General features: G+C 38.9%; 1 protein-coding gene across 7 annotated transcripts in view; it reads right to left on the minus strand.

Annotated features, from left to right (window-relative positions):
* Positions 1 to 12425, minus strand: part of MELK (maternal embryonic leucine zipper kinase) — an 81323-nt gene that overhangs the window by 8094 nt on the left and 60804 nt on the right. For 6 of the 7 annotated variants that reach the window (XM_032396876.1, XM_032396874.1, XM_032396871.1 and 3 more), the window contains 4 exons: positions 9170 to 9292; positions 6709 to 6940; positions 3382 to 3478; positions 2200 to 2368 (listed from right to left, as the gene is read on the minus strand). In XM_032396876.1, coding sequence (XP_032252767.1) covers positions 2200 to 2368; positions 3382 to 3478; positions 6709 to 6940; positions 9170 to 9292 — 621 coding nt within the window. The remainder of the gene's footprint in view (positions 1 to 2199; positions 2369 to 3381; positions 3479 to 6708; positions 6941 to 9169; positions 9293 to 12425) is intronic. The other variant, XM_032396873.1, reaches the window with a different exon arrangement.

A 12425-nucleotide genomic window follows, 5' to 3' on the forward strand; every position in this document is an offset into this window, starting at 1 on the left:
ATCCCAGGACCCTGGGATCATGACCCGAGCCGAAGGCTTAACCAACTGAGCCACCCAGGCACACCAAATCTGTTTTTTTGTCTTTTTTTAAAGAGTCAATATAAAGAAAATGCCAGATAAATAACAGTGTAGATGATATGCCGAAATGAAGGTGAGTTACATGACTGGAGTTTAGGAACCCAGCTTCAAGTTATAGGACCCTCTGTCTGCTGGATTCCCATCCAGGGCTATTTCACCAAACTAAATTGGCTTTGTCAAGATAATAAGCAGAACACTTCTAAATCACAATTTTAGTGATTCCTTTTGTAAAATAAAAAATTAATCCTAATCTATTTAAATTTCAGATTTTTACAGATTGCTTCCTACAAAGAGGGCTTAACTACATATGATTTGCTCTCTTAACAACCTAAAGTGTTCTTTGTACCATGTACCATCCTTTTAAATTTTCTGTAAGTTTATAATTTTTTAATACAAGAGGTAGGAAGAAAAAAATGAAACTAATTTCCTAAAGCAAGCTCTGCAGTTCTGCAAAAACTTAAAGCATTATAGTCAAAGATCCAAAGTTAGTCAAGTTTCCAATGTTAGGTGTGTGCTAATTAGGACTGTGGTTCTGCTCCATTGGGGTTAAAATGCTCAACATGGATAGAAACAATGCTACTCAACATTGGAGCACTTTTTATAATAGAGCATTTCATGTTCATCTCACAGAGACAGCTTTGTTTACATATCCCAGCTCTGTGAAGTTGCCAGGGTAGAAATTATCTCCAGTTTTTACAAATAAGGAAATTGAGGCAGTCAAGGATAAAATGACTTATCCAAGCTACACAGTACGAAGCTGAGGCTAGAACCCAGGTCTTTTCATTTCCAACCTATATCCTGGAAGTATTAGGGAATACATGGAAAGCCAACTAACACAGCAGTTCCTACTGGAAAATGCATTAGGGTTCCATAACAATTTACACAGGTGAACACTTTTGGCATATTATCCAGCAGTATTTGATACTGCTTAGCCTCTCAGTAATGTATATGATTGGACAGGTTTCCTTAATTTTATCTAATGTTTTTCAGAGAAATGACACTATGGTTTTCTTAATCCCAATGTCAGGGTTTGAAATATTTCATAACTGTCTCCATCTAGAGAAATCTTAGAACAAAAGGACAGTGCAAAACTTCTCAGTGCATTATACAAGTTCAACAAGGCAACAAATATTAATGGAGAAGTCCTATCTTCTTCCACTTTAACCAGGACATAAACGAACATTCTCCCCTGAAACACACTTCTGCCCAACAGCTCATCATTTTCCTTCCCTAAACCTGCCTAGATTTGCTCTCAGTGAGATTCTCAGTGCAAAAACTAAACACAGACCCACTCCCCAAACCACAGGGAACACTGCCATCTTCTCTGCCCTCCTTCGTGCCCCACACCTCTTGGGACATGTTTTTCTCACAGCACAGAGCAACATCCCTGCCTGTCTTCACTGCCACTCTACAAGATCCTCAATGACATGGGCTGTGTCTTATTCATACCTTTACCTCTTACTTCCCCCAAACAAACATGTCATTCATTAGATGTCTGAAGGAATGCTGAGAGAATCCGAGAGAGTAAGAAGTATTTTATATCCACTAATAACTTCTTTTTCCTTTCCTTTACCAATATTTACCATATTGTCCACATCACTGACACAATAAGCCTTTTAAAGCATAACAGGACTATCAAATAAGGTCCAAATCTCTTAGGCCTGTGAGGACCTCTTGGCCTAGCTTCCCAGTCTGCTGCTCACTATTTTCTTCACATATACCACATTCAAAGTTCAAATTCACTTCCCATGCATTGAAATATTTTTTGAGGGCCTACAAAGGTATCCATGTGTCAGGGACTCTCCTATAATCAGAGATATGACAATTAAGCTCAAGTCCCCATCCTCAAGGCAGCTCTCAGTTCCCCATCTATACCCATGCTTCCCCACCTCCATGTTGCCTCTGTGATTAATCACTCTGAGTATTTTAATTATAGTTATTTGCTCCTTGAAAGGAGCAAGTATATATAATTTACCTCTGCACTCTCAAAGCCCACTGCATCAAAATGCATAAAATAAAAAATAATCAATTCATTCATTCAGTACTTCTCTTAGAAAAAAAAAAAAGTCCAGTTAGCAGTCAGCCTCAGAAATCCATATTAAAGAATTCCAGTCCACTTACCTTTAGTCTTCTTGGCCCATCTTTGGCAGAGCCCTTCCTTTTGCTCCTGGTAAGCACAGTGATAACCTTATCCAATCCCCTTTCAAGGCTCCCAAACACTTTGGTTCCTTTTCTCTTTGGAGTATCCTCTACATGTGCTTGGTTGAGATCCAGTTCCACTGAGCGACATCTTAAAAAAAAAAAAAAATCCACGAGTAAAGCTGGGCCTTCTGCCAGTTGGGGCCCTCAAAGGCCACTTGAGCATGCCAAGGCCGGACCACCTCACTCCCCAGGGAGTACAAAAGCCATCTCCCACTGGAACGTAGTCATCACTCCTCCCCTCAGCCAACTGCCACTTGGCAAAATTATTTTTCCCCTAGCTTTTTTTTTAAAGTCAATATACAGAAAAGTTGAGTGAATAGTACAGCGAACAACCATATATCCTCTTAGATTCAATAGTTGTTAATATTTTGCCACATTTGCTTTCTCTACGTATATAGATAAGTAAATACATTAAATATATGTGCATCTTTGCTGAACCATCTGAAAGTAACCTGACTGAAGATATCATGAGACTACACTCTGAAACACTTCAGCATACATAACCAATGAATAAGGACCTTTTCTACATAACCAAAATACCAACATGACATCAAGAAAATTAATAATAATGCCATAGTACTGTCTAATATCTAGTTCATGGTCTAATTTCCCCAGCTGTCCTCAAAATGGATACTGCTTTAAAAAAAATAGCTATAAAAGACAAGGAAGGGTCACCAATGCTGCACAACTGTCCATACAAGAGGAATGAGTTTTCTCTGAAGCACCCGTTGGTATCTTTACTATTTGAGTAACTGCTATCTGTTAGTGGATATCTATATTCTACTGGCAGAAGCATAGGAAGAGATGGGCCTCAGAAAGGGTACTATGTGGCTGGGGCCAGGGCCACTGTCTTCCCAGCCTGCCATATGGTAAGGTGCCAGTCCCACTCCTGAGGAGTTTCAGAATTCTACCCCATGAGGAAGGCAGCAGCAACGGCTCCAGGAATGGACACAGACCATCGTCATTCAGCTAGACATTCCTACAGTCTCCAACATAATTTATACAATGGTTTTATACCTTAATGGGGTTTATCATACATGAAAAAAGGAAATCTGGTTACATATACTGAAGATCAAAGAATCTAAAAAACAGAACACTTACCGCCTCTCAGGGCTAATGACACCTATCATGAACTTCTCTGTTCCTGCTGAATTTGTTGGCATTTTAATTGGGGTTTCTTTCAGGCATTGGTTTCTGGCTATTAGAAAAACAAGAAACACAAACCACATGCAGGTGACATATTACAGTTTCAAAACTTCTACCAATAACGCATACATCACTTATTCATTGACTCAGAAATACTGTAATCACTTGGCCAGTGCTGTTAAGGCTCTAATTATTTAAAGAAATGTTTCCATGTGATTTATAATAAAAACAAAATCATTTTGCTTTGCATGTGTAGCTCTTCTTTTTCCTTCACTGCAAAACTGAGGCCATGCTTAATATTATATGACAAATTTAAATAGATCATATAAATACAGATTTTATGACTACTGATTCTCCTTTCTATAAATAAGTCGATCTGTATTTATACAAGGATCCAATTTATGCTTTTAAGTGAAACAGTATTGAGAGGTGTTAATTCAATTCCTAGTCCTAGTCAACTCCTGTTAGGCAAAGAGAACAGTCCCTGTGAAGTCTTGACAAAAGTTATTAAACAGCTGTGAGCTTTGGTTATTTTTATATTCCCTATTCTAGAATTTTGTGTTTGATTCTACTAGGGTGTTTCTATCCAGTCCAGACAAATTCGCAATAACAAATCTGGCTACCACTGATTAGTTAACTTTTTGTTCATGATCTAAAAGTTACATGCCCTTTAGAAGTAATAACACTTTATAATAAGTATAAGATATCAAGTTTTTAAAAAGACATTAGAGGTGTTGTTTTGTTTACGACTATTCAGCACTGTTTTCATTGGTTCTATAAGAATAAGAAAATAAGATCACTCATGGGTATCTCTGAAAATAGTTTTCATCTTTGTACACAAAGAGTATCTACTACTACACACAGTTACTCTTCGACAAATTGTCACTAACTGGATTGTACAAGATTCAGTAAAGTGATTACTGCTAATATCAAAAATGACTCAGAGTCAAAGTCAAATGCAAAGCACTAATGGAAGCTATCAATTAAGGCTTCAGCCACTAGCTTCCATAGGTGGCTCTTATGTTTAAAGAAAAATAACCAGGGGCGCCTAGGTGGCTCAGTCTGTTAAGTGTTTGCCTTGGGCTATGGTCAGGATCCCAGGGTCCTGGGATCAAGCCCCACACCCCCCCCTCCCTGCTCAGCGGGAAGTCTGCTTCTCCCTCTGTCCCTCCCCCTGCTCATGCTCTCACTCACTCTCTCAAATAAATAAAATCTTTAAAAATGAAATAAAGAAAAATAGCCAATAATTCCTTTTGACTGATACAATCTTTCTCACAGGGACAAGATACGCAAACTGATGACACTTTAACACTATAAATTCCAAACTATCCATATGTCAAAACCTTCAGAATTACATAAAAAGTTAAAAAACACAGGGGCACCTGGGTGGCTCAGTCAGTTGGGCAGGCGGCTTGATTTCAGCTCAGGTCATGATCTCGGGGTCCTGGGATTGAGCCCCATGTCAGGCTCAGTGCTCGGCAAGGAGTCTATTGAGGATTCTCTCTCCCTCTGCCCCTTCCCCCAACACGCGCGTGTGCACACACACACACACACATGTGCACACTCACACTCTCTAAAAAATAAATGAATAAATCCTTAAAAAAATTTTCAAGTTAAAACACACACGCAGTAACAGAAGGGATATAAGCATCAAAGTCTTAAAAAAAAAAAAAAGCCCTCAATGAGCCAAAGTCCACTTACCTCCCTACCCAACTCCCTGACTCACATAGGATGTTGTAGCTATATTAACAAATAACAGAAGAAACAACCCCATTAAGAAAAACTGCAATAGCAGCTACTACTAAGGTGCCACTCTATCCAGACTTAATCTTACCTCATAACAACCCCAGGCAGCCACAAATGCTTATCATACCAAACTAGCCTCACAATTCTGGGGAAAGTATTGTTTGAGTTGATGAACGAGAGAATGCCATTAACATAATAATAAAACTTCCCGTAAATATTCTGACAAAGTTTTTCATACTATCTGTATAAGAAATAGAGCTCTGGAACTGGCTATCAGGCCCACTAGTAAACTGGAAGCACAATGGCAGGATGTGATTTAGCAGCAGTTCACATGGCAATGTTTCAGAATTTCGGTTCATGAGGCTCTTAACATAAAACAAGAGTAGGTCGGGCTCCTAGGTGGCTCAGAAAGTTAAGCCTCTGACTCTTGATTTCAGCCCAGGTCATGATCTCAGGCTAAGCATGGAGCCTGTTTGAGATTCTCTCTCCTCTCTATGCCTCTCCCCACTCACACGTGGGCTCACGCTCTCTCTCTCTCAAAAAAAAAAAAAAAAATATATATATATATATATCACAATTGCTGGGAAAAAGGCCAAAAATGTTTAGGGGTCATTTTAAAAAGTGACATAGACTATATCATGATAAATAAAACCCCTCAGGCTCTAATTTATTCATTCCTTCATTCAACAGATATGACCCTACCATACACAATGCATTGGGCACCTACTATATACCAGACAATAAACATGGCCCCTACTACATACTATACAATGTTGCAATGAGCATGGCAGACAGAACTTCTACTCTCACAACACTTGTTGTCTTATCCGGATGAGACCCAGTACTAGAAAACTGGGTTCAGTCCTAAGCACTGTGTTTTAAGAGGCACGTTAACAAAAGAGAATGTGCTCAAATGAGGCCAGCAAGAAAACACTGAGGTGTCATAAAGGAAACAGCTTACATAATTGGTGCTGACTGAGCTGACGAGGAAACCAAGGGCAATGAGAAAGTTGTAATATCCAGACATAGATCTAGATATCTAGAAGGACATCACAGGTCTCGCCTGTCTGCTGGGATATGGACAAGAGCAGGATCAGATACCAGAACTGGATATCTACATGAGTAAGAAGGGCTCAGCAGAGACTTTAGCTTTAGCCATGATAAGTGGGGGGAAAGGAGAAAGCAAAGTCTAAACCTGGATATATGACCTTGGGCAAATCACTTGTCTGAGTCTCAGGTTCTTCGGCTGTGAAAAAGGCAGGTGGATGAAATGAGCTCTAATTTGCCTTTTGGCATTGATATTCTATGATGCTATAATTCAACTCTATATATGTGAAAAAGAGAAAAAATATCACTTAAGAAAAATTGGAAATTGACTAATATGCTTTCATTTCAACCAATGCAAATAACACACGATAAAAAAGCAGAAATTTCTGAGAGCAATGCTAGTCATTTCTGACCTGTTATGTTTATTTAGATGGTAAGAAGAATGGAATTTAAAGTATTTTACCAATGATTAGTCCACATAGCAAATACCTTTTGAGGGTGTAGTGTAATGATTTGGTGTACAGAGTATTTCTCTCTTATACTGGTTCTTATTAACTGGAGTCTTTGGCTCAGGAAATACAAAGCAGTCATCATCCTTTACAGCAGACTTAGGCGTATATACATTCTCTTTGTTCTTTAATTTATTGGCAGATGCTCTGCATAATACTGGAGTTAATGATTTAGATTCCAGACCATTTGATTCTGTCCAATGCTTGGCAAACTTGAAAAAAAAAAAAGTTCCTGGATAAAGCACACTGACGAAGAAGAAAAGTCAATTTCTCTACAATATGCTTTAATCATTTGCAAATTACCTTGCACCATTTTTATTAAAATGAAATACTCTCAAAAGGATATTATTGGCAATATCAGGAAATTTGAAAATGGAATATTCAGTTCTCTGTAGTACATGTAGATCACTTTAGGCTGTTCTATTGACAGATCATTTCAACATGTTTCAGGTTAAATGTTAAACATACCCAGATCTCAGGCAATACTGAGAATGGCCACAAATAAATCCTAAGAATTGTTTCCCATGCCTAGATTGCCATGGTTTGTCTCAACATGTACCAAAAAATAAAAGCTTAGTCAATGATTAGAGCAGAAAAACCATGTTAAAATACTCTAAAAGAAATGTTGGATACTGGGGCGCCTGGGTAGCTCAGTCGTTAACCGTCTGCCTTCAGCTCAGGTCATGATCCCAGGGTCCCGGGATCGAGCCCCGCATCGGGCTCCCTGCTTGACGGGAAGCCTGCTTCTCCCTCTCCCACTCCCCCTGCTTGTGTTCCCTCTCTCACTGTCTCTCTGTCAAATAAATAAATAAAATCTTTAAAAAAAAAAAAAAGAAAGAAATGTTGGATACAAAATATTTATTAATCCTTTTGAATTTATGGTTGAGCTTGCCACAAAAGTAAGGAAAATCCTCAGAGTCCAAACTAAAAAGAGGAGCATGAATCCAGAGATGTAATGAAGACTGAAACTGTCCACTGCTCTAAGGGCATCTACCTACTGAAACTGTCCACTGCTATAAGGGCATCTACCTACTATCTCGGAAAACTGACAGCGTGGGTTTCAACAGCCATGGAAGCCCTAGACCTAGAACCAAAGCTCTCAAGAAAAGCCATAAGGGGCTTTAACTAAAAATGAAAGGGTGAATTAAATATAAATCTGCCTTGGAAAGGAGTTTGGCACAAAAATGTGTCTGTCCTGGCCTTGGCTCTAGAGAAGCAAAAGTCTCCTTTAATAATTTATAATTTCATATAGGTTTGGTAACAAAACTCATACTACCTGCATGGTCCTACCTGCATTCAAGGAAAATATAATCCCTAGCTCTTAAAAAACCATTCCAGGGAATAAAAAAGGAACACATCCCAATTCATTTTAGAAGACTAATATAATCACAATACCAAAATCAGGTAAGATTAATACAAAATGGGATGGAATGCAAGAAAAGGAGAAGAAAGCCTTTCACTCATTATTCTACATTGTTCTATATTGTTTGAATGTTTTGCAGGATGAATGTATCCATGTATTACTTCTGTAGTAATAAAATTAAAATTTTCAGAAGAAAAAAAGTTATAGGCCAATTTCATCTAAGAACATAGAAGCAAAAATTCTAAACAAATTTTAGCAAACTAAGCCCAGCAATGTGTTAAAAAAATAGTAAACTGGGCTTATGTAAAGAACAAAAGATTATCAAAAGGAGAAGAAGACAGATCAGTTGTTTCTCTGAGTTGGGGGGAATATGGAGTTGCCTGCAAAGAAGCATGAGGGAATTTGGGAGGGGCAACAGAACTAGAACTGTTCTTGATTTTGATGGTGGTTACATGACTGTATGTATTTGTCAAAACACACAGAATTGTACACTAAAATGGTGAATAATTAACTACATGTAAGCTATACCTCATTTTTGGAATGGGAGAGGGGAGGGGAAGGGAGGGAAGGGGAAGAGGGGAAGAAAAAAAGGACAAGAAAAGCGAAACGAGGAGCAGTAAAGTGCTCCAAAATGGAATCTTGGCTTTCTTCAACTTGGAAATAACTGGCTTCTCTTTCATTCATATTCCAACAATCTCTCATTAATGTTTTCAATGGAATTAGGAATTCATTAGATTTGCAAGCACATACACAAGACTGCATATTACATGGAGCTACTACACATACTCACATTAGAGTCTAGATGTTTTTATAACTAAGACAACATACACTGCTTTAAATAGTAATACAAATAGGGGCGTCTGAGTGGCTCAGTCATTAAGCATCTGCCTTCGGCTCAGGTCATGATCCCAGGGTCCCGGGATCGAGCCCCGCATCGGGCTCCCTGCTCAGTGGGAAGCCTGCTTCTCCCTCTCCCACTCCCTCTGCTTGTGTTCCCTCTCTCGCTGTGTCTCTCTCTGTCAAATAAATAAAAATAAAATCTTTAAAAAAAAACAAAACAGTAATACAAATAACCAACCTGTGGTGTTTGAGGAGTGGCCACACCTGTTGATGAACTGTCTCCACACCAGTCATAGTCTATCAACCCAGCCACATAGTTTTCATCACTTGTCGTCATATCTTCTAAACTCAGATTCTGTGACTATTGAAAAATAGAAAAACTTAGAGACAACACCATCATGATTCAATTTTTAAAAGAGTATGTTTGAGGCACAGGGCAAGGCCCTGGAAGCAGAAACAAAGCAGAGATAGTATATTGAAGGAGCTCACCATCCAGGACAGAAAATAGGAAGTCAAAAAAATGCTAATACAAATTACTACATAGGAGAATCTCTTGACTCTCAAATAACATGTCTTGGAACATTTTTACATTATATGCCATACTATTTAGCTTATTATTATCAGATAATCACTGTAACACCAGACAAATAACAAATAAAAAGCTCTGATGGGGTGCCTGGGTGGCTCAGTCGGTTAAGCGTCTGACTCTTGATTTCAGCTCAGGTCCTGATCTCAGGATCCTGGGATCAAGACCTGCATTGGGCTCCTCACTCAGCGGGAGTCTGCTTTGGGATTCTCTCTCTCCCTTTTCCTCTGCCCCTCCCACCTTCAAATAAAAAAAATCTTTAAAAAAAAAAAAAGCTCTGACAAAGTAGAAAACAGAAGGGAAATGACTTTGAAATATGGGTTTCTTCGTTGTAAGTACATACAGAGTATGCAACAATTTCTCCTAAGAATAAACTAGCTTTATGAAACATCTCCTGGGGACAGGATCTTTGGGGTCCTGTGCTAACAATACCACTAGAGTTGGTTATCTTCCCTCATTCTTCCCCCTCTACAAACTAAGGGTATACTCGACACACCCTAAATCCTAAGTCTATGGAGTATAATCGGATTTTTTTATTTCTCCCTCCTTCCCTTCCCCTCAACATCGAGTTTAGCTGGCCAGACAATTTTACTTGAATTCTTCAACTCTCATCATTTACTTTCCAGTCCCACTGCCGTTGCTCTAATTCATGAACACATCTTCTCAGACCTGAACTATTCAAACAGATGGTATGGTCTGTGCCACCAATGTTTCCACCCTCTCAGCCAGAAATGACAGAGTTCTCCAGTTATCATGAACCAGAACTAGCTACATGCAGTGCTAGGTGGAGAAACATACTAAAGCTAAATCTAGGTTCAGTGAGGGAAAGAACAGTGTTGTATGAATGATGGCTGTCATGGGCACTGCAGAAGGGAGTAACAGCACACACATCCCTAACTGAACAAATCTGGATAAATTTTCCGAAATTACAGTCATGCAAGTGACTTATTCTATCTTGTTCAAAAATCAATGGCTCCCATATCTATAGCATAAAGTCTAACCCTTCTGACACGACATTTCAAGGTTCTCTACAATCTAGATCTCGCCTACCCCCAGCTCACTTCCTCCTTCTCTTCCTCTCACTTTTTCCCTACTTGACCTCTCCATCTTAACCAAAGTCGAATGACTGCCAACAGAATATATCAAGCACATTTAGGTGCCTGAGATTTTGCTAATTCATTTATCCTGCCCTGAATACTGTGTTCCTTCTTTTCCATTTTTTTCTAGACTTGACTATAGATCCAGTTTGGGTCACCTATGGTGATCACTCCCTTCCTAAAGCCACTAAAGCACACCTCTAGCCCCTTGTTGGCACCAATCATCTATTATTCCAGTGTAGTGCTATCTTTATGTATGTCTTGCCTCAACTTAACTGTTATAGAGCAAGCATGGGCCTGAAAATGCTAATGATATGTTGATGATGTAGTCTTGTTTTTTTAAGATTTTATTTATTTATTTGACAGAGAGACAGCGAGAGAGGGAACACAAGCAGGGGGAGTGGGAGAGGGTGAAGCAGGCTTCCCACAGAGCAGGAAGCCCGATGCAGGGCTTGATCCCAGGGCCCTGGGATCATGACCTGAGCCGAAGGCAGATGCTTAATGACTGAGCAACCCAGGCACCCGATGATGTAGTCTTTTATGATTCTTGGATCAGACTATATTATTGTTTCACTGAAAACGCCATCTATTGATTAATAGTTCGAGATTACCTACCTTCTCATAAACAACACCCCGGAGAAAAGGGATGATTCTATCAAGGGGGAGAAGAGTACAAAGGAACCTTGTTTCAAGCTTCAATGATTTGCATAAAATCAGAAAACAATCCCAAATTTTATTCCTGCTCCATTTTTTGTCATTAAAATGTCTACCTATCATAAAAATTGATTAAATAACATAAATACCCAAATAATTACATGATCAGGGTCAAAGCTCATTAGTTGAAAAGAAGAGTAAGGGGTGCCTGGGTGGCTCAGTGGGTTAAGCATCTGCCTTCAGCTCAGGTCATGATCCCAGGGTCCTGGGATCGAGCCCCGCACTGGGCTCCCCACTCAGCGGGGGTCTGCTTCTCTCTCTCCCTCTGCCCCTCACCCTGCTTGTGCTTTCTCTCTCTCTCACTCTCACTCTCTCTTATAAATAAAATCTTAAAAAAAGAAAAAGAGAGAGAGAGAAAAGAGTAAGTATCTTCCCAGATCTTTTCCATTTGAATACTTCATAAATGTTATAAGCAGATAAATTGAGATCAGGCCTACCCAGATGTAAGAAAATTCAATGGCTTAGGAAAATGTCTCAGGCCTGTTAACTAAGGTATCATAAATGTAAAAATTTAGCCAAAGTTTATTAATAAAGTTTATTATAATTTAATGTGCATAATTTATATATAATTTAAGATTAAAGTTTATTATAAATGCAGACTTATCTAATTCCTTTCTGAAACTACCTTGATCAGAAAAAGAGTTCATGATTTTGTGTCCTCCTGGACCTAAAGGTATTCACTTCAGTTTAAAGAGTCTGGCAATGTGGGCAGGATGAGTGACAGGACAATTCATGAAGTCCATGGGTAAAAGATCTGTCTGGGTATGGGGTGTTCACCAATCCAATAAAACTCTCCAAGAACAGGCTAGAAAAGCAACTCAGGAATGACATTATCTCACTTCGAGATTCCTTTCCATAACAGCTACTGACACTTTTAGTGCTTAGTTTGATCAAGAGATCAACTAGGGAGGGAAGAAGGGACTGGCAGGGTCTGGGAAGAACATAAAATCCCCTATATTTGCAGCACATGACTGACAAGTGCCAAAGAGATCTAAATGAAGCAGTAAAGGAATTCAGGGGGGTCAGAGGGAGATTCAATACAAGATCATGAAAAAAATTTTTTTTTTTTTTTTTTTAAGATTTTATTTATTTTTTTT

Source organism: Phoca vitulina, unplaced genomic scaffold (assembly GCF_004348235.1).
Source record: "Phoca vitulina isolate PV1807 unplaced genomic scaffold, GSC_HSeal_1.0 scaffold94, whole genome shotgun sequence".
NCBI classification, from domain to species: domain Eukaryota; kingdom Metazoa; phylum Chordata; class Mammalia; order Carnivora; family Phocidae; genus Phoca; species Phoca vitulina.